This window comes from Rhyacophila brunnea, unplaced genomic scaffold (assembly GCF_057557595.1).
Source record: "Rhyacophila brunnea isolate RB1 unplaced genomic scaffold, BYU_Rbru_1.0 scaffold_6, whole genome shotgun sequence".
In the NCBI taxonomy this organism is placed as follows: Eukaryota; Metazoa; Arthropoda; class Insecta; order Trichoptera; family Rhyacophilidae; genus Rhyacophila; species Rhyacophila brunnea.
In genome coordinates this window covers 36,910,871-36,935,298 of record NW_028233276.1, presented here as the reverse complement: position 1 = coordinate 36,935,298, position 24,428 = coordinate 36,910,871, and the positions used below count along the sequence as shown (strand labels likewise).

Here is a 24,428-nt window from a genome sequence, read left to right as displayed (position 1 = left end):
AGGCCCATATGATCTTATTAGGATCAGACATAGTAAAAAAAAAAAAAAACTTCGACAGTCATACTAATATTTGTTTTCATGAACACATAAAACATTTGCGAGCAGTTTTTCAAAAATTTATTCATTCTCCTTGCTTCCATCATCTGTATTCTATACACCCCATTTGTTTCCAAGGCTACTACTGTTCCCCCGGATCACTCCAGCGTCCACTTTGGGAAACACTGGCTTAACTAAATGGCTAACAAGCATTCATCAACATATCTGTAGTTATCAGTCGGGTTCAATATATCCATATTGCTTAGAGCGATAACCGTAATAACTTACCTCAATTATAAGATAGGTATTAGATATGTATAAATCGCAAAATTGATTGTTTTAAATATTTTGACATTTCACCCTGAGGTAACATACCACAAACTTTTATTAGTCACCTGATAAGACGCCAGAAAAATGATAATATACAACTAATTCATGCAATATTCTTGATAGTTACCATGGCAAATAGATAAATGCATTAACAATAAAATTATGTTGATATCGGTAATGTTATAAAATAAAACAAAAGTTTCTTTGAATCAATTTGATATATTTATTCGCTAAATATAATATTATATACACAGTAAAAATATATAAAATTGAGGCTTAGATTAATACAAATTTATCAACTATACAGCATTTTATAAAGAGCTGGTTATTTTACTATGGCTGTGCATACCTTTCAATCTACAACATGTACAAAGAAGTGGGTTCTAATATTTCCTAGGCACAAATATCTGGTCCACATCTTACTAGGATTAATACTAAATTAATATAAATAATATTTTACCACTAAAGTACACAATCCTTGTTGACTTTGTTAAATCTTGTGCCAAAATCGACAAACCTGATGATAAAAAAAATTACGCTAGCATTATACTAAAACTGGCTGGTTTGGACAATGAACTCCAATCTAGGGGTCTGCTTGGTCTTACTCACTCACTCAGCGTTTTTTTTATTAAGTTTTATTTTTGCGCTCATCCTGGGCGTGTCGGGAAATTTGTACATATGTATGCAGATCGCCGTATCACACTTCACCGTGAAATGTTGTATCGGTAATATATTGCAACCTCTTTGGGTTGTATAATACTGAGATAAAATTCATGTCTAAATAAAACACGGTTTTTGTCGATTTACTTCACAGGAAGCCAGCGGCAAACAAATTTTAAAAATAGTCGATATTCTGGATTATTTGTTAACTTAGGTTAGGATCTAATAAAATTGGAACATTATTGTACAGATGACCGTATAGTATTCGGTCATCTCTTTCCGATAAGAAAGCTCACGGCAAAATGTGCTACGGTGAAATGTAATATGTACAATTTACATGTAAGCCATCCTGGGACCCAGGTCTTTTCATAGAAACCATCAAATACTGAAATAGTTTCATTGAAATACATAATCCAATTTTTCATAACATCCAGTCTGTATTGAGATGGTCAAGACTCGGATAGAAATCTTCGCACCGGTCATTAATGTATTAACAATCTATTCAGACATTGTTGAAACTAGATAATGCTAATAACTACGAATGACAATCAAATGATCCCAGCAATAGTGGAAATTTTATCAAAAGCAACACATGCCACAGTGTGGTCAGTTTTGTTGCAAGCACAAAACATTTATTTTTCATTCAGACAATATAGCGTAGATTCCGCGTGTCTATGAAATTATAATTATATAGTTTATAAATGGACGATTGAATTCAAATAGTCAATTGAAGATTGTTAAAAATGTATTATTAAAATAAAACAAAATTTATATAAGGTACTAGATATTTTGTTTTATTTTGATTATAACAATTTCTTTCCACATAAAGCCGGGTACTCATTAGCGAGCCGCAACTGTAAATCTAGATGCAAAATAATTATTTATTAAGCTCGCAAACTAATTATTTGGCGACCATACTGGTTACTGTATCTGCAACGGTCACAGTTACGGGTCGCTAATGAGTACCAGGCTTAAGAGAGTTAGGACCATTTAAGTGAAAAATGTATAAATTAGATTCTGATGGCATAGCAATAGTTAAATGATGGCAATTCTGTATGATACGAGTGCACAAGATACCCAAATTGTATACCATAGCAGTAAAATACTTGAAAAAGAATACGTTACCTAAGGACAGAAACATTGTACAAACTAAGTAAAAATTGGTTCAGTTTAGAAAGTAGTCATTTCTACCATTTCAAACTATCATTTCAAGAGATTACATTACAAATATTATTTACCAAATGAATATTTAATGACATTACTTGACTTATATAGGAAGTTTTAATACAGTTGAATTTTTTCAAAAAATCACAGAAAAGACATGGTACAATATTTCGATAGAAAAATTTACTACCATTAAGGAAGTATCAAGGATTATACGTAGTATGTAATATTTTCAGTTTAATTTAAATAGTAATTAGGATAAACGAGTAGAATTTAAATATTATTCACTGCTCACATTATTTAATTAGGACACCACAATATTTTTCAATTCCGAAGCGTTTCGAACATTTTAAATTTATTTGCGATCAAACAGAAAAAAAATATTTTGAAGATGAATACATACAAATTTTACAAAAAAAATTAGATACAGTATTTTATTATGATGACGTATTCCATTACAAGGATTGTGTTCAAAAATTACTCAATTTCGATGCTTGAATATCTTCATTGATGCAAAAAAACTCTTAGTCTTTATTAAAAGAAAAAAAATGTAACTTATATGAAAAAAACAAAAAATTACCCATTTTTGCTGCAAAACGGAGCATATAGGCATCCATGAATGAAAGTTAAATGATTTTAAACACATTTTTTTATGAATAATAATTGGTGGCTATTCACAGATCAAGTCTGGATCAACTTACACAATATATTATAATGTCTGACAGACACACGATTCAGACCCATTCCCACGGCTTCAGAAACAAGCACTCTTATCAGATACACCACCGTAAGGCTTTTTAAATGTGGAATACATTTGAAAGTCAAGAGCTATCAATGAGTTGACGGATCTAAAGAAAATCCAATATAGAGAAAGAAATAATTAAATTATTAGATATAAAAGGCTGTAATCTTTATATAATGTAAATAATAATGCTTCAAAGTTATTAACAGGTGAAAACAACTACCAATGTATGACAGATAAATTAAGAATAATAAATAAAAAAATACCCATGATTTTGGTTATGAATATTGAATACTCACTGAATAAATTCACCTGTTTCAAAATGACATTACATTGTTACAACAAAAGAATCTTATCGCCTCTTATAAAATATATTGTAAATAATAAAATAAATCTTTCCAGCAAAATCGCTCATTAAAACCTTCATACATACATAACCTATGAATCATTTAAAAAATAGTACACATCCTAAGCCAAACGTTTATCACAATAAATAAAGCGCAACAAATATAATATCCACAACATATTATCCTACGATATAACTAATTAATAACTTAGTCTTATTCTTATTTATACAGTCAGACTACAATATACCCTTCAGCGATAATTTCTATACAATTGCTATTAAAATATATATGTAGATAAGGCAAACTATTCTAGACTATCGATATTAATTCACAATGATAAGAAAATATTTCGTAATATGTGATATCTCATTTTGAAACTAAACTGACAAAGTATATTCATTTCAAAGAATTGCAAAATCATGTAGTTCAGTATAATATTATAAATATTATTTATGAAGTAATTAAAAATTAGTATTGAAATTCAAAATACCCAGTTACATATTTGTAACATTTCAAATATTACAGTATGTATTCGACTGACAAAATATATTTCATTTTTTAATCACTAGAAAATATGAATTTAACTGAGTTCCCAATATGAAAACAAATATTTAAATTAATATCGTAAAGTTGAATAATAATATCATGATGTAAATTAAAGCCATCCATGGGCTTACTCTAGCAAGCGTATTTATTAATGGCGAAAGCAAAATTGAACACCTGCAAGTGTATGGATTATGTTTATGCTTATATTTTCTGCTATGGCAACGTTTCCCAAATGGATTTAGTCAGAACCAGTTTTCCATGAATCAGTCGCTTTCTCATAAAGTAGGTACCATATCTTAAAACAATGTAAATTCTTCACAATCTAAGTGCGAAAAATTGTATCCTGCAAATTTGTAAAAGAAATTTACCATTTGCCTTAGCAGAGCATATGGGCTTCCACAGGAATAGATATTATCCATTTGCCCAACAAATTGGGTACTTGCACTGGATCAAATACACATTGACAAAACAAGATACATTTTTTGACCAGCCACCGGTTGACAAAGACGACTCGAAAAATATTGTCGCAAAGGTGTCTCTAAACTTGTCGACGCTCATGTCTTTCACGTTTCTAAGCCATTAATGAGTTCCAGTTCCGTGAAGATTACTTGTTTTTTTAATATACCTACGATTTTGAAAAACATATTGAAGAATACCTAAATGTGCTAGACCACGGGTCGGTTCCCAACCTATGGGTCACGGACCCCAAGTGTTGAACCAAGTCGCACCCCTAGTATGACAAGATCCAAACAACAAAATTGACATTTTGAGTTAATGTTGGAAAAGTATTTCACTTATCCATAATTAGTTCAGGATTATCTGCTGATAATTGACGAAAATACTAATTTTACAAAGTTTACAAGGTCCATCGTCCAATGTAAATCGGTTTATTTTAAAAGTGTGTGTTACACATCCAATGCACACACGTAAGAATGCAAATTAACATTTATTTTAACTAATAATATATTAAGATTTTACGTTTACTTCTTCATTTGGAAATCAAAACAAGAAACAGATTAAATGTTGAGAATGGCATGAGGTTGGCATTATTGAAAACTCAACTGCGAATTTTGTAACTGGTTAACGAGTTACAATTTCAGCAATCGCATTAAATATGCCTAAAGTTAAAACTATATTGAATTATAATGAAAAAGGCTTTTTACAACTTATCGGGGATACAACTTTACATCTTGGCTTCTATAAAATGGTGACACGACTCGAAAAAGGTTAGGAATGTGTGTGCCAGACGAAACAGTCCCGATTATTTATTTATTTTAATTGACCATTAGTCACAATAATACAATGAATTATTGCGACTGATATAATATGTGAAGATATGGGTAATCGCCACTTGATCCTGCTTTTGCATTCAGGTATCCAGTGGCATCATGAGGAAATGTCTTCGTTGGAATGTTTGAATTGCTGACATTCACGAAATTAATCAATAAAGTATGTTTTATCACTCCAAAAAAAACTATAACAATTATAATGTTAGAGATATGATATTTTCACTGATTTATAATTTTGGATCTGAGCTGTGAATAAAAATTAACACTCTCTTCCAACACTTGAAAAATAAATCAGCAGCCAGACAAAATATTAATGGGTTACACGACTGAAATAAATTGGGAAACATGGTACTACGGCATTGGTGTACAAGCACAGGTAGTACTTTTAGCTTAAAGAGTAAACATGCGTGCTAGAATAAACCTTCAGAATTGTTGCCATATTATAGCATTTATACCTATGAGTCAAGTCCTATCTTGTGATAAAATACGAGTCATTCTTTGATGGATTGTAAGAGATAACTAAGAATCTCTATTAAGAGTAGCCCTACCAATACACCCGTTAATATTTTAAACCATTATGTATAAAGATAGTTTTTATTAGTAAGGTTATCACTTATTTATGGTAAATAAATATACAACAATATCCCTAAGTTATTTAAGGCATAATGGCTTTGTGTCATAATTACTCCTATTCATGATAGTACGTTCATTAACAAATAATTATTGTCATTCGACAAGACACATAATAATATGTACGATCATGTAAAAGTTGAAGACATTTAAATATGAGCCACTTCCATTTCTATACACGTCTTTATAAAAAAATACTGATGGAAGAATAATACACATCTAAAATACAAATCTCAGCAGGATGTTAATATTTTGAGTCAATCACAATATACGAGGGTGGGTCAATAAGTCCTTAGAAAAGCCGACAAGTGGCGCGACTAGTACTGTAAGCGGTTTGTTTTCATGCAGCGGCACTACCGATTCAGTATGCTGCGAAGTTTCAATCAGATTGGTCGGGTTGTTGTGTGTTTTTCGTACATTTAAAAAAAAAATTTGCTTGTGGAAAATGGAAAAATGGAAAATGGAGAAAATTGAGTTTAGAGCTGTTATTAAACATTTTAATATAAAAGGGTTAACAGCAAAGGAAATAAAAAATGAGTTGGATTTAGTTCACGGCATATCTGCTCCTTCACTTGCAACTATTTATAACTGGTTAAATGAATTTAAACGTGGTCGTACATCAACAAAGGATGAACCACGCTCAGGACGTCCTGTAGAGGTGACTACACCAGAAATGATCAATAAAATCCACGATATGGTGTTAAGTGACCGAAGATTAAAGTTGAGTGAGATAATTGAGGTTACAGGGATCTCAAAAGGTAGCGTCATTTCTATTTTACATGACAAATTGGGCATGAAAAAAATTTCTGCAAGATGGGTGCCGCGTTTGCTCACAGTCGACAATAAACGCAATAGGGTGGTGGCCTCTAAATCCCTGTTGTCGCTCATGCAACGCAATCCGGATGAATTTTTTCGTCGCTTTGTGACTGTAGATGAAACGTGGATACACCACTATACTCCCGAGACGAAAGAACAGTCAAAGCAGTGGATTGCGAAAGGCGAACCATGTCCAAAGAAGGCGAAAACCGTAAAATCAGCTGGTAAGGTTATGGCTACTGTATTTTGGGATGCACGTGGAATTATTTTCGTTGACTATTTGGAAAAAGGAAAAACAATAACAGGGGATTATTATGCATCTTTATTGGACCAGCTAAAAAACAAAATTGAAGAAAAACGGCCTCATTTAAACAGGAAAAAAATCCTCTTTCATCAGGACAATGCCCGTGTTCACACATGTTTACGATCAATGGCTAAAATTGAAGAATTGAAGTTAGAATTGGTCGACCACCCACCGTATTCGCCAGATTTAGCCCCCAGTGACTTTTTCCTTTTCCCAAACTTAAAAAAATGGCTAAGTGGACAACGTTTTTTTTCAAATGAAGAAGTCATCGATCGGACAAATGCTTATTTTGAGGACCTTCCGAAAACTTATTTTTCTGACGGTTTAAAAAAAATTGAGAAACGTCTAACCAAGTGTATTGAGCTCCAAGGAGATTATGTTGAGAAATAAAAAAAAAATACAAAAATAAAAACTGTTTTAATGCTTTTTTCTAAGGAATAATTGACCCACCCTCGTATCTTGAAAGAAATCATTAATTTTCAACCATTTAGATTCACTGCCACCTCTTCACTGCCAGTCGATTTTTACTAGGTGGACACTAGTGGGCCAACCATCTCTTAAAAAATATGAAATAGGAATAAAATGATAAATATTTGTGAAAACTTACCAAATCAATATGTTTCTCGAGTTTATCGTGAATATTTTTACACTAAAATGATAAATATTGTTTAGAAAATATACACAAACAGCTTATTCAGAAGTTATGATGTTTACAACAACGCACGAGTTAACTCGTCCTGACGCGACATACATGGCTCTGACAGTGAATAGGTTAACTAAAAAATATTCAATAACATAGCAGTCATTAATGATAACAGAAATGAAATTTAACATTGTAACCATTAATGGGTAAATCGCAAATTAAATAAACCAGACTATAATAATATTTTCAAGGTATATTATGTTTCCATTCATCCAGACTCGATTAAATCGGTAACTGCTGAGAATGATAATAAATTATTTAAACAGGCACAGCGCAAATATGCTTCATAAAAATACACTACATCAAATTCCAATCATCACGTGTCTAACAACATTGAATCTCACAAAGTCGGTTTAATTGGCAGGCCACTAGGAATGTGGTCGACATAGTTGGCAGGGAACTGGCCTTTAAGTCCATCAGCCTCCCCATAGAGCCATTCGTCGTTAATTTTGGCCGTAGCATACACCCGATTGCCGACGCTCAGCCCCAAATCTCCGTCTTGCTGCGGCACAAAGTCATACATGGCCGTGACAGGATAGCGCACTTCCGCCGGTTTGACGTCTTTGACTTTGGAGTCCTTGAGGGGCACTCTGATCTGGATGAAGTTAGCGGGGAACATCCCTTCAAGACCGCATCTCACGCGACCATATATCCATTCTTCATTTAATTGTCGGAGCAGTCTTATCTTATCGTTGGCCTGGAAAGAAATTATGAAAATTCAGTAAGGAAAAATAATATTTCCACTAAAAGAAGATCGTTGATGGAAGAAATGTTGCTCACACCATGCCAAATAAATACATATTTACAAAAGCCTCAGAAACTTAACTTAACAGATGGTACTAAAGATTGAATGAGTACAAGTGACATATATAATTATATATACATAATTTGAAAACATCTCATGCATAATACACACTAGAAAAAAATCATTTTGTAGAAAAAAATACACCAAGTAGACACCCGACAGTGGTGGGTATCAACTGATACAATGTATTTATACAATATTACATTTATTTAATTGGAAAAGCATACTGGCGTGAATCCAGCAGATACAGGTTCAAGTCCCGTCGGGTGTCATATTTTTTTCTACAAAATGATTTTTTCTAGTGTGTATAAGCATGAGATGTTTTCAAATTACGTATAATCAGTGTATAGAATGTTATATTCTGAAATCTTGTGTCTTATTCGTTGAATAAAAGATATAGTTTATTAAAACAAGTGACATATAATTAAAAAATGAGTTAGAGAAAGAATTGTCAACCAATCCAATAGACATTTCATAAAAAAATGTTATTATTACATTGATAGCAACTGTATATAATTTGAATGTTTCAATAAACTCAAAGTATCAATATTTTTTGTGGAATATTAATGAAGGATCATTTGAGAAAGATATCTTTACAGAATATTGAAAAGAGTTATGCAGAATTTACAAGAGCATATTTATCTTTGAATTCGGTTTATTCAACTTTGTCACCGGTGCACTTGCATTCATTCAATCCTCAACGCCTCAATTGTAGAAAAAATCTTAAACTGACATCATTCACTTGCCAGATGACTTTTTTTAATTAATTTAGCTAACACCCAAGAAGGACTTCTTGCGATAATTACTAAAATATAACTACACTAACTGAGATTTTTTAAATGCTGTCGATTCTACATCAGTTTTTTTTAGTATTCTATTATATTTCTGAGGCATTAGATTATGTATTTTGAATAAATTGAATGCTACATTATCAAATCTTGTGTATATTCAGTATCAAATAAAATATAATTTAACAAGAAGTAAATGAACACATCTATAAAAGAAAAGGCAAATGTAAAATCTTGTTTACATGATGTCACAAAACAATATGACACACATTATAGGTGTGCTGTATCATTAAATAATGAAGTCAGTCACCTTCTAACTAAGGTGGTCACAGCGATGTCATTATGTGAAGCTCTCTGTGTTGGTACAGGCAATTTTTTTACATTTCTATTAAAAAAAAATGGCTGGCACTAGCAACCAAATTGGTAGCAACACAGATGCTTGTTGCTTACAAATTACCGGCTCCGTCAGCTGTCAACCGCATGATGTGACAATAGTTATCGAAGGTAATATTATATACATATTTCCTACAAGGGGTTGAGAAATGCATGGCGCATAATACCCCGTTTACACGTGCATGGATTTACTGTTAACAGTAAGTATTATCGTGGTCATAACAAGAAAATGTATGGGTAAACATGTATTATCCTGCAGTCGGCAAGATTACATGCATGAATCAAAAAAGTTTGGAAGCTTCTGAATTAAATGCGACAGTAGGATTTTATCAATCTGCGCCTGCCTGGTAGAACGATAGTGGCGAACCTGCCAGCAAATAAAACGATCTACGAATGAAGGTTGACCGATTTTCACTACCTGTCAAATAGTACCATAAAATGACAACATCGCGTCTCGCTCACTCTTAAAGAATGAAATGGAGAGAGAGTCAGCACTTTTACATGTAAACAGCTATTGTCACAATAGTTTAAAATACTCACTATTGCTGCCAGTAAATCCATGCACGTGTACAGGCGCTATTAATCTTTAATTGGTAGTGGTACCCAATATTTCTGACTGTTTCTCATTTGACAAAATCATTTTATCGCCTGATGATATTCTGACATGTAAATTTGAGTTATTTTGACATTTTGATTCTAGAATATATTGTGCCTGTGCACGAGATTAGTTGCAAGTTCTGATAAAGTCAGTTGATGTCATGTCGATTCTCTGTGTGCGGACCCTGCCTAATATTATTATAAGTATATAATTATCAATATATAAGTTATATACCCTGAATGGCAAGTCATCATCTTGTGTTCCGGGGAAATCATACAGAGCAATGCCATAAGGTTCCTCGTTCATATCCACACTCTCTTGGTCATCAAAGTCGACGGGAACATTTCCCGGATTCCATTCCTGGGGCTGTTGAAGCTGGCAATCGTCTTGGGCGGGCGGAGGTGGCGGAGGAACGCTCGGCATGGGCGGGGAGTAACCTCCGAGGTCCAGAGCATCATTTCCTTCGGTATAAAGGTCATCCTGGAAATTAAATTAAAATAGATAAACTGGGTGTGAATGGATCGTTCTCATTGGATACAGGCAAATGAAGAGATTAATTAAATATTATAAAATATATTTGTTCGTTATTACAGTGGGTATTATACCACACTCAAGGGTAATAAAAGGTAAACTTGATCCCATTTCCAGTAATTACAATTGCACAACATCAAAAATACTGACGCGCTTTGCGTTAATTTCGAGATTACATTCCCTCATAAAAGTGGAGAAATGTTTTGACACTCTCCGATAGTGCCCTGGTAACCATAATTATGCAGTTGATCACAGGTATTGAAGTAATTAAAAACTAGATTTTAGTATGATACAGTAGAATCTCGATTATCCAGAGTGTTAACAATAGTCTGGAAAACGATCAAGTTCGGTGGCATGAATGAACAGTTTATCGTAACTTATATGTTATTTATATATTGTATTAGTACCATTGTTAGTTTGGGTAGATTCATATTGCTTCAGCATGAAGATATCAAAGGTCAATACAGAGGTCACAAATTGATAGTAATTATGCATATTTCCATTTCCCATCAAGAACCAACCATTAGTTAAAAGTAGTAAGAAATGATCAAAAAATATACCAGAAAGTAAACAGGGTGGGATGGGGTTCGAGTGAGTCCAACCGATACTCTGTCAGTGACAGCGACCATGGACAGTATACAAATTTTTCCACCCACTTCTTGTGCAGAGGAAGAAATGGTGTCTACACAACTTGAATGGTGTATACGATGATCATAATATGCGAAAGTATGCATACATTGAAATGGCAGTGATTTTACTTGTGCATGTGATTATTGTATTTTATTCTACATTTTGTGCATTTTACTATGCAGTTGGTCTAAAATATTTGTGCACTCATATTACAGCAGTGATTTTATGTAATGTAAAGCAACTGCTCATCGAATCGTTCTGATTTTGTAACATTTATTTTTCAATCATTACTATACAATTATTTTAATTCAGCAGTCGTATCGAACAAATTAAATTAAATGTTGGAAACAAAAACAACAAACTTCTGAAAAAACTATTCTGGTGTAATTTTTTTTTAGTATACACAGAAATTTTCGAATTACTTTGTTTAGAAGGTATTCTGTTAAGAAATATATATTGCACTGTTTGTTTCCAAAGCCTTCAAATGCAGTGTAACGATTGCATGCAATCATCGAAAAAGTAAAAACACTACTGCGATACATGCGATGATCACCACGTATTACCTTCTGCGGTGTCACTATATGCTAAGTTTCTTAATTCAATCAATACTTCAATATATTTTATCCCTTTTACAAAATATGTAGCATAATTGACACTTTTAAATATATTGATAAAGTGGATAGAAACAGTGAGCCTTCAAACACTACGCTGTAAAATATAATATGTAGTTATTTTGTGTTTAAGCGGTCAAAACATTTAACCAGGAACAAAGTAAATGGATTTTAAAATTGAAATAATTCTACATCAATGTTTTCGATCAAGTTTGATCGGAGAAAACTTGTGGAGAAAAATAGAGGCTGATATCAACGACTATAATATTACATCCGTTATCCCCACTACTTACTACTTTTATCTAAATTACAAAATGGGCGTACAGAAATGCGTACAAGCAATGACATTTTATAAAACGTGATGAAAGTAAACTCGCTTGTTTATTTATTTATTTTAAAATGTAATCACAAAATTGCATGAAAAAAAAAATGCTTACTACGCCTAAATTTAATACATAATAGGTAATAATATTATTAATGACCTAAAAGATTTCAAATCATATTATAAACACACGTAACAGTTACATATTGTAAATAATATTTATTTTAATGCCAAAACACGTGTTTCATCAATGAACACTTTTACCAGGAAGTGCCTAATTTTATTTGTTTATCATTGAAAAAATGTACGATAATTATTTAGAAATTATATGAGATAAGATTCGTTAATACAAACAACATGACTGTAGTGGCCACTCTATATGATTTTTTTTCTAATATAACTTGTCACTTGACTGATTATAATGTTATTGTTATAATTGCCAAAAAAGGTGATAAAAAGATTATCTATCTATTATGATACTAATATATTGAATCGATCCATTAGGAGCTATCAATAGTGAGGTGCTTACGGGATTTAAAAACGTAATAAAATATGTGTGTCTATATAATTTAGCTCATGGTTTTTTGGGTTAAAATTCTGACATGTATCCATATGTTGGCGTGTTTAAAATTAACATTTACTCCTTGACACATTTTTTATAGTATGTTGCTTGATCTATAAACGGATAATACCCAAAATACAAAAGCATATTAAACGACTCCCACCGACCGTCTAACCCGATCGACAAATGTCACTCTGAATCCTTTCACAGAGCCATTAAAAAATTTCTATAATACCTGACAATTTTATTAGGGTGTCATTCGCCAGAATTAATAACTAGTGTTGATACGATCGAATTGGTACCTGAATCATTGTAATTGCTATTTAAGGTAAAAGATTTTCACACACGCGGTCCAATTAGTAGTTTAATAACCAAAGTAAATTTACCAGAAATTTGTTCCGCCCCCACTTTCTGTCAAAAAATAAATTACGCGCATGGTGGTTTTCAATTACTGATAAGCGCAATCGTCGAATAGGTTTATCGCGGCTTCCATTCAGAAAACTCATTCGTTGAACAAACCAAAGACAAGTTCAACTCAGGGTCACACAAAAAGACAATATAACATTATTCTGAGCAGCTGATGCATTAATTTAATCTCAATATTAAAATTATATTTAAAGTCAGTTACACACACGTCTTGTATCTTTTACAATTTTTTTGCACAAGTATAAGCTGACTTTAACATCATACTCCATAACAGAATAAAAATAAGATGAAAATAATAAACAACGGTAATGTACGTAGCGTCTGTGAGGTCGTTTCAGCAAGTGAGCGGGGCATGGGGAAATAACTGAAATCATTGCCTCATTTTTTTTAAGTACCTACCTGTTGCATTCCTCACTACAACGTATCTTAACATCTACATAATGGATGCAATAGATAAACGATCTTAGAGGTGACGATAACTTATAAGTCGATACATAATACTATTCAATTATAACTGGATATATACACTCTTTGTTGACTACCAAAAAAGTAGAAACGGTTACCCCAGAAGACACTGAATTGATCTACTCGACAGTGTTTTGGAAATCGGCAACAGTGCAATGAGTATAAATTATTGAAGTTCAGAAATAATATTTACGGAACCCTTTATTGGGTAATATTAGTTCAACATTTTCACCACAGGAGGTGTAATAATTCATGTATAATATACCTGCGTGTGGCGATAAAAGTCTGTTAAAGACACAGTTGTCATTTTTGTGGTTGTCTTTTGTGACCTAAAAACAAGTCAAAACCTAACACAACCTGCTGTAACTCAAAAATAAGTAGATTGTGTTAGGTTTAGTTTGGTTTGGTTAGACCTCGGCCACTAAACGATATGGATAAAGTTTTAATTTCATTATTATGAAATAAGTAATTTCTTACATACAGATTATAAAAAAGGTGATTCGACTACTCGGTCTGAATGCAAATAAATGTAAATAATAAAACCAAATATGTTAAAAAGATTATGAATCGAAAAAAGAAAACATACAAATGAAGTTCACATTGACAATATGTAATTACTAGTTTTACTATTACAGATATCTAGCATACCATCAGATAGAGACTAAATCGTAAGACAAAGCCTATCTCCAGATTGGTTATGTCACCTATCAAGATGTATCTCTTTACTGATGTAAGTAAAAAATGCAAACATACCAAGTCCATTTAAATTATGTGCATGTATATTAACTGCAATTTATTGCGGCCCGCTATAGACTGACAAATAAATTCACATGGCAACATTATAAATTTTTATATTAAGTCAATATAGGAGACTTTCAGCTGTATAAAGTAAAATCACATGCTGTTTACATATTGTATATATGTAGAAAATTGTGGAATAAACGCAATATGAAATGAGCATGCATTGAAAATTTTTAATTGAATGAAAAACATGTATTAAAAATTTTTTTTACTCACCACAATTTGATAAGGAGTCCGCACCGTAGTTACGGAGTTGGAGTATAACCGCCGTCCTTCTCCGTTAGCGAGAGTGGTCGTGAGAAGAGCAGAATTTTTCGGAGCCTTGGGCCTGGCGGGCTTCGCTCGAATGATGGTCGGAATTCGGTGCGTCTGCACTTTCGCAGCCACGGTCTTCCCATTGCAGAGCGGATCGAGGAAGTCGGAATCGTACACTGGGCGGGTCACGTTGGCCCTAGGTACACCGCCCTTGGGCGGGGAGAAGGGGTCGAAAGAGGCCCACGAGTCAAGGCCATCCGCCTCTCCGGCGAGAGGCCTGCCGCCCGAGAACAGGTCGCAGTCGTCCTCGAAGCCGCTCTCCGCTTGCGACGAATTTCCGCCGTTGAAGTTAACATTGGCTGTCGAAGAGGTGACATCGGAGCCGAAGCTGTCCACGCTCAGCCCGTCACTGCTAGACCTGGTAGTGAGAGTGGGAGAGCTGGGGGGTGATGACAAATCAATCAGGGAAGCAATTGCAACTCCACTGTCCGGTTGCACATTCTGATTGGCCTTCGGAGGAGGACAAATGTTGGCATGAAAATCGTAAATGGGCTGGGCCAGCTTCGGCTTCCGGCTCATCAGACTCGAGAGGATGGTCGGTTTCCTGTTAAAGTGGGCCGGCCTCTGGGGCACGTCGGGCTTTGCTGTCTTGCTGAAGTCGGGAGGCGGGGGCCTCGGGGGAGGCTTCTTCTTCTGATTTCCGAGGGAAGCGCCACCGGAGGACGAGAACGGATCATCGGCGAAAAGGTCATCCGCCCACCCGCCTAACTGCTTTTTGTTGGAGCCGGTGGCCATGGGGGGTGGAGGGGCAGCTCGAAGAGGTTGCTTCATATCTGCAAACGAAACAGGGTTTACTTTAGTCAATACCTAAAGATATTTAACAAACCTTCTTTCATGCAGACAGAAATCGCCGAGGCTAATTAAATACATTGCAGATTCATTTGTAGGTCACAGACCTAAAAGAAGTTTTTATTCAATGAACCATCATAATATTTGAAATCTAAATGATAAAAGTTTAATTTTATACTATTCTGTGGGAGTACAAAACTCTCATCAATTTCTATACCTTCCGTCGATAGTAACGTCAATATTGTCAGTATACCTCAGACATTTAAGACCTATTTAAAAAAAAAACCAGGTCTCGCTATTGACTTTAATAATAATATTATCTTGTTAATTAAAAATAACAAAAATATAACTAATAACATTGAGTGTATTTTAAATAAGCAATTCAATGTGATGGGCGGCATTAATATTATATCCGATAATTTCATGTACCTACAATAGAAACTAAAATAACATGAGTATTTATTGAACACGGCTGCTTCCAAGACTGACGACGGATACTGAATAAAGCAGCAGGAAACAATCTCTTCATATTTTGGTTGCTCGTGTCCAGGCAACCAAATATTGAGAATTGATTGCATGAATTAAAAAACAATATGATTATTCGATTTTTATTTTTATAAGATCCTGTCCTTGTAATGTAATTGACCACAGAAACCTTCACGATTGAATTGACAGTTTGTACACCACTGATTTAATTGAACAATCATGTAAAATCGCAAATAACAATACATTAAATAACACAAGCAAGGTGTTAATAGTGGGCTGCCATTCAACGCTACAGTTATTGTTCTATCGTTACCAATTCAACACAAAAAATATTAAATCACTTTCAAGTTTTGTAATACACAAAGTTAGTATTACACCCTCTATCTATACTCTAATTCTAATAGTTCGATTTCTTTGATTATACATCCTATTTGTCTTATTAAAGAACATCTTAGTAAAATAATGATTGGCCGCATGGAGCAAATAAAACAATTGAAAATTACAGCATAATTATTTAGAAAAAATGCAAATTTAATGTAAATTTACTCATGAGTCAACATTTTTCGTCAATTTACGATTGGTTTATCAAATATACATTTTTTCGAAATGAAGATTTTTGTGCAATTGTATTTTTTTTTATCTATAATCTATATTATGGGTTCCCAATCGATGCATCACGACTCCCAAAGGAGTCACAAAGTACTCTTAAATTGTAACATAATTCATGATAGAAAATATTATAATGATTGTTAATCCTACAGAACAGATAGAAATATGAAAGCCAGTCTGTAAGTACCAATGACAATGCTGTCAGTCTTGCTTTTTAAACAAAAATAAATTGTCCCGCGTGGGGCAGCTAAATTCACGATTATTCAACAAATGCAAATAAGACGTTTAACTTAAGACATATTCAAGTTATTCCAGGAAAAGGAGACTAAAAATATTTTCAAGTCAATTTCATTTATTTTAAGCATACCTACATCTAATAATTGCTATAATATCGAACGGGTATTTTCTCAGATGAATTTAAAATGGTCAGATTGCAAGAGAAACAGATGTTCTATTGAACTGATGAAATTCGAATTACTTGTTCAATTCAACATGATATTATATAAGTACTTAATAATGTGCTGACTTTTACCAATACATTAAGCAGCGGAAACTCTTCAGGAAGTAAAATCTTCAACTGTGTAGGTACAAATAGGCGATTGTCGGCAAAAAACATTTTATTATTATTTTCATAGTTAAAGAGTTTTGCGGTTTGTGTTATGTCATTGATGATTGATATTATAGAAATAAATATTAGAAATATTGAACCGTGTGTTTTTTAGGTTATCCTACGTTTTACTCCTGATTATTCACACGGTAAAAATCTCGATTTGGTATAATAATTATCTGGCAACGCTGTTCTGTACCCAAGGTTTTGAAGCAGGGTTCGCTTTATTACAGGTTACACAAAACGTACCTACATACTGATTGTCCTCGAATACTTATTCAATGCACAGTTCATTTACGCGGCAAACTTTAATGCATATTATGATACAGACGTAACTATTGAAAATAACATATTCTTTAACACATGTTTAAGTTTGTCCCATATTGCTCCACATTCGAGATCAAAACATACACAAAGTGAGAGAAGATTTATAAAAATTGATCAAATGATAATTGACAAGTAAAGCTTTATTTTATGATTATTTTGTATTTGTGTTCTCACTCAATTAATGTGTTTTATGCTCATGTTGCAGGTTACTTGACTACTTTAAAAAGGGGTTTCAACACGAAAAAATTTGAAACCAATGATATGCATTGAAATTATTAAAAAATTTTATTTTATTCGTCAATTCTATATTCAAATATTCGCAATAAACCAATAATCCACCAATAAATAACACCAGTAATCATTGTGAGCTGGTTCATTCAATATCCATTTCTGTCATTGAAATCATATATCAGTATTTAAATCAAATCATGAGGTCAAATATCATTTTACTTAATTTCAATCTTATTTTGAAAAGCATTGATTATGAAATAATTTCATTATTAAATTTTAATTAGTTTAATTAATAGTTTTTATACCCTGTTTACACGTGCATGGATTTACTGCTGACAGTACGTATTTCCGTGGCCGTAACGAAAAATGTTTGTCACATACCTACTATCGTGCAAATACGTACTATATCTTGAGGTTAACCTATTTTCAGGACATGTCAAATAGTACCATAAAATGACAACATCGTGTCTCGCTTACTCTTGAAGAATAAGATCGACGAGACAGTCAGCACTTATACATGTAAACAGTTATTATCGCGATAGTTTAACATACACACTATTGGTGCAAGTAAATCCATGCACGTGTACAGGCGCTATTAAAATAAGTAAGTCGATTTTAGAGTCTGTTCTGTCTATTCTGCAATAATGCTGCAACCATCTAACGAACAAAAATAAATGGTGTAAGACGACTTCATGGAATTAAAGATAATGCACTTTGTGTTCTGTCCCCTGAAAAGTTAACATGTTGGCGTATTAGACAAACTAAGCCTAAACCGATAGTTCAGTGAATTTAAAATTTAATTCGAAGAGAATAAGGTGGTCGTCTTTGTCTGTACTCCAAATATCAATGAATAACAAATTTGGCAATTCATGATAATTAGAGTTTTATATATTTCTTAGTCGGATGGTTGTCCCCAGGTTACGAATAGAGTTAACAAGTCAACATTATGTTATTGACATTATGATTGTTCTTTGAAGGAACGGACCTTATCCAGATATTTTAAAAAAAAAACACACATTGGGAGATGTTAAGGTGATTCATCAGTGAAACGCCAAATAATCTTCTACCATAGGCGCGACGAAATTTTGCACTCGCTCCCATTCTGAGAGAGCATGTAGAGCTGGAAGGACGTCATTTTGCTTCGTGATGGCGACGGCCGTAATAATTCCTAAATCGTGTAAAGATGACTTAAAACGTTACCCATTTACTTTAAAAAGAAAACATGTCAATGAATATATTATTATTGTCACTGATAAAACAATAAACAGAACATTAAATGGACACATGTTGGATTTATAAGACAAATAATATTTGGTTTGACAGGCCTCATTTGCACCCGCGACCCGCAAACCGCGCATCGCCTAGCAACGATCTTTTTAGACCGTGTCTCAACTAATGCATGGCCTTAACAATATGTACGTCAGTATGAAAAATAACTGAGCTATATTTAACTTTGATAATCCAATTATGATTATTTTTTCACCTTCTAGATGTTAATGTCAGCTGTCTAAGTAGGTATATTAATATATACTGTAAACTGGTAAATAATAAAAAATATATAAGCACTTAAGTATGGATACCAGAAAAGCTACTTTAGTATACCTAAATAGGTACCTATTATAATAAAAAAAATGGAATACATTAAAAGTTTCAACTAAGGTTCATTCAACGTAACACAAAGGTTATAAATTCAAGATCATTTCACTTATGAGCGCAGTAAAAAATGGAATCAAATTTAACAATATGTAAATTGCTATTTAGACAGAAGGTCCATGGTCAGTTAATAAAAACAAATCTCAGAGATAACCTTCAATACCTACATAAAATAGCATAGTTAGTAGTTAATATTATTTCACTAAGCAGATTCAGTAATTGTGCCGCAGATGCCGTGCCGTCATGAGCTTTTATAATTTTTTTGGTACTGTTCGGTTATCAGGAATACAGCGGAAAACACATTTTGATAATAGCCGATAAACTGGATTATTTGTTAGGTTAACCTAACCAAACCAAACCTAACCTAACCTAAACTAACCCAAATTAACAAATAATCCAGTATATCGGGTATTTTCAAAATGTGTTTTCCGCTGTAGTCCTGATAAGCGAACAGTAACTTTTTTTTTACGAAAACAGTTTATTCCAATAGACAATTATAATAAATACCTTTTTCTGTCAGCGCATAGGCTTTTCGATTCAGTAATTGTTAATTTAAAATTTGAAATTTTCATACATTTTGATGCATTATCACAAACTAAGATTATATTAGGTAATATTAGGTTGGAGTAGGTTAGTGTAGGCCTCCGAATCCTCGGCTAGCTCCGGGCCTGGAGTGGAGGTACATTCGAATGTCGGAAGAACAGGTAGGCACAATATTATAGCCAAATAAAAAGAACTATTCACTGTATCAAGTCAATTTATTAGGTTCCGCGACCACCAAAAGTTATAAAGTTCGAATTATGAAAGTCGGAAACCACAAAATATTAAAAAAAGTCTTATTTATTATATAATAACTAATTATATAAACCAACACATTTATTATTTAATTATTTAAGAACTAATTTATTTTTTTTTATCGGTAGTCGAGATTACGCGAGCACGGGGCACTGTGTCGAAAAGGTTGGAAACCCGGTCCAATAAAACAAAAATTATAACGCGGATGAAATGGCTAAGTCGCTGTCTGACACTTCGCCCAACTGTCAGATTGCCAGTAGGTATAGGGGAGTAGGTATCAACCGGTAGGTATTATGGACCTCGGCGAGTACCTCCCCTCAAGTCCCTCGAAGACTTGTATGGCGAAATGTGAGAAAAAATATACCGCCGACCGTCGCAGGTTCGGGGTAGTAAGAGCAGAAAACGACTGATGCTGGATTCTAAAATCACGGGTTTTTATACAGATCTGACCGATTTCATCCCCTTGTCCAACGTTTCGGGGGGTGCGAAAATCTGTAACGGTTTCACTACGAAGATTGGCGGAAATCGTGCCGTGGCCGATTATCCGCAACATCCATGCGAAAACCGGTCACGCCAAATTATAGGTCTTAGGCGGCACCTCCTGATGGGCGGAACCGCCCTCGCGTCACTTACGTTTTTCTGGTACCTCCTGGTACTGAGAGTACGTACCTTCAGAAGCAGTAGCGCCCTGTTTCTGGCCCAGCCAAGCGAAAAATGTACGTACGAAGGAGTGCTTGGTATCAACGGCTTCGTCGTCGAATTGCCTATCGATACAGCACACCCCCCGTGTGGTGACATTCCTCATGGCTGAGGGAGGACCGTCACAGAGGCGGCCGGCCCCGTGGGCTCTAGCGGCGTGACGGTGCCTCTCACTCAGAAACAAGGGCACTCCTGAGTTAGCCTGGATGGTAAGGCTTCATATGCCAGTGGTCAAATTGGCATATTCGTGGCACCAAGCCTACGATAGCGCATACCAATCCTTCGGCCAACTACCGTTGGAGGGCCAATCTTTGAGGCACTCCGACGGCCTGAATACCTCCTCGACGTTGGTCTCAGAATATGAAATCGGTAGGTCATTAATTTATTTATAACATGAAAGTTTAATATTAATTGCTATCTAGAGGGAACGTTACTTAAATTGAATATATCTGCGTGCCTGTCGCGCAATCTTTCCTACCTTAACATCTAATACAGCTCGGTGTCGCCACCGGCACACACTTACGACTAGTTGACGGATGTTATTCCGTCAACCAGACATATAGGCAGCAATAATTGCTTAGTACACACTCATACTTTGCCGATCAAAGATTTCCCGCGCCTTATTCCAGTACGCGGTCTCCTTGATCGACCAAAATCATCGATCCGATTCTCCCGTCGCGCGTGAGCGTGACGCCGTCATATACGCGAGCGAGAGGGGCTCTGTCTCTGCAGAGTGGCAAATCGGATCGCGAAATCGGTTTCAAACACGTACGACAGAGACGCCGTCGTACGTCAGAGCAGGAAAGCTGCCGGAATACCGATTCGGAAACGCCGCGCGCGGAACAGCCGTAGCTATTACAAATCGAATTTTAGTATGGAAATTGATTACGCGGGATCGTGATTGAAATCGGATCGATGGTTGCCCTACGTGTTGCTATACTTTGTGATTGCACATATGTGCAAATGGAAGTTTTCGCAACAGGACCTATGAGCATATGTTAACAATCATTGCGCCTCGCACGTGCGATGCGTGGTGACATCGAGCTATTACAATACAACTTAATTACCTTATTTACTATGTACTATAACGCCCATCCATAAGTCTCCTTTTATTATTCTCATTAGTCCTTGCATGTTGTTACATTATTTTATCTATTACATCACAATTTATATTTCATATTTACACTTACAATTCAGATCATATTTTCCATCCTATTTAATTTAATTATCCCCTTATCTAAACATATTTAATTCAAATTTTTATCCTATACTTTATTACCTATTACCTATACTCATGGTCAGTGACCGACTTATTCATCCGCAGTTCACCCTGAGAAGTCGTGGGACCTGTCAGAGCAAACTGCGGGACTTATACACATGAAATATGTCGCATGCTTTTGTTCGGCCTTGCCGGGGTCGTCATCCTTACGCCGGTGGCACATTGACTACCAGGGTCAGATCGAGCGGCTGGGGAGCACTACTCCTTATGGGAGCGCCCCCCACAGGGGCGGAAAAATCAGTGCGTGACATTAGGTTAGGTTAGGTTAGGGTAGGTTAGGTTGTGTTAGGTTAGGTTTGTTCTAAAAAGAAAGTTATAAAATCTCATGACGGTATCTGCGGGACATTTACTGCAGATTCAAATTCAAATGAAGACAAAAAAATGCATAAAAAATAATGTTTGGGTCCTGAACATGGATCATGAAAGTGGCCACCACCCATTACGCGTCAATAAATCTCTTCGGGAGACACATCGGATAGTAGAGCCAATATAAAAATGTTTGACCTTTTTACTACATAAATATTGTTAATAAATAAATAATTTATAAATAATTATGATACGTCATATTTACCGTTTTGAAAGGCGCAGTAGGGACAGAAATTGTTTTAAAACCAAATCAAACAGCACACACACGCGAGCAAAACAGTATAGATAAATCGTTCGCAAATAAAATAATTACCTATAGTGACTGACGTCTGCCAAGTAACAAGTGTTAAATTGGAAATAACAATGCGGGCAAAATTACAACTGCGGCGAAGCAAGCAGTCGGAATGAGCGAAAACACGATAAGAAAAGCCTCTAAAATAATGGGCGTCGTTGAAATGCGTCAATAAATTGAAAATTGTTAAACGATACGACGTAGAAAGCTTTTCATTGGAAACGCCACACACTAATCACAAATGTCAAAAATTATCTTGTACGCTCTCGTACCAGGCACCATAATAATATGGCCTTGGCAGCCAGCGACCGACAGTTTCCACAAGTCAAAGGACTCGGAAAGGCTTTCGGAAAACTGAAAACAATAATGTTGCTTTATAGTTTATGTAATCGTATATACACTATACACTATACAAAATATAAATATTTATAAGCACAACGTCTAATCAAAATAATGCACAATCAAGTTGACAAGTTGAATATTATGCAAAATAGATTAAATAATAGGAAGCAAAAAAGTTACATGTAGGAGGCAACAAGTTTGGTGGCTACTTCGATGATGAAAATGGAAAACCCATATTTTTGGAAAAGCACGATACCACAAAATTCTTCATAATATTTATTCCAGTATATTACCAACATGTAGGTAGACAATATAGATTATAAAAACAGTTCTCACGTTCAATATGAATGTTGATAACTGACCCATTTATCTCGTAATGTTAAGTGTTTATTGGTGTTGGTACTTACCGAATTGTTTTCTATAAGCCATAATTCATAATTGTAGATTGTGAGACTGCAACAAAAGTACGAAAGCTGTTGGAATTTTCACTTTTCACGAAACAAAAAACATTACCAAGTATTTCTCACAAACTAGTGTTCACACATATTTTAAGATTTCATTTCCAAATAATACATATTTTATACAGCTATAAAATCAGCACTCAACCAGGAATTAAAAGCGCGTATTATATTAACAGAACAATCTAAAAGTGGAACACGAAAACTCATTTATTATTACGTTATAGTTATACCGTCGCCCCTTTGTCACAAATTATTATTCATTCATCCGCCAGACGTTCAACTCCAACTTCATGCGTATCAATTTTTGATTAGCTATTAAGTTGGTAGCATAGATATCTAATATAATTGGCAGGGTTGGTACTACTATTTTTATACTAGACAAATATTTATCTATGGTTGGTACCGTTCAAGGTACGCTAAAGTACTATGTTCCAGAATACCAGTTTATGTTGCTACTGCGCATGACGTCATACAAGGCCAAATGCGCATGGCTTAACAGTCATAATAATTATTAGAATCTATCGTTAGTGTCTACTTGTATCATCCGCGCTGTCTTGTCTTTCAGACATGCCGCATCAGAATATCAAAGAAAACTTTGGATGTCTGAGATATTCGCAACAATTTATGAATGGCACTAAACATGTCTAATCTTCAAGTAATTACAGCATTGCCTACCTT

At 34.5% G+C, this 24,428-nt stretch overlaps 1 protein-coding gene across 3 annotated transcripts; it reads right to left on the bottom strand.

Moving 5' to 3' along the window:
- Positions 1-575: 575 nt before the first annotated feature.
- l(3)05822 (SH3 domain-containing lethal (3) 05822) lies at positions 576-24,049 on the bottom strand. 3 transcript variants are annotated; one of them, XM_085956880.1, is made up of 4 exons: positions 23,697-24,049; positions 14,716-15,587; positions 10,386-10,631; positions 576-8,264 (listed from the first exon to the last, which is right to left on the bottom strand). In XM_085956880.1, the coding sequence occupies exons 1-4, from the start codon at positions 23,716-23,718 to the stop codon at positions 7,908-7,910; spliced, it is 1,497 nt and encodes a 498-aa protein (XP_085813006.1). In that variant the 5' UTR covers positions 23,719-24,049; the 3' UTR covers positions 576-7,907. The 3 variants fall into 3 exon arrangements, with proteins under 3 accessions (XP_085813006.1, XP_085813007.1, XP_085813008.1); XM_085956881.1 differs by lacking the exon at positions 23,697-24,049 and adding an exon at positions 22,861-23,196; XM_085956882.1 differs by lacking the exon at positions 23,697-24,049 and adding an exon at positions 22,969-23,196.
- Between the last annotated feature and the right edge of the window lie 379 nt (positions 24,050-24,428).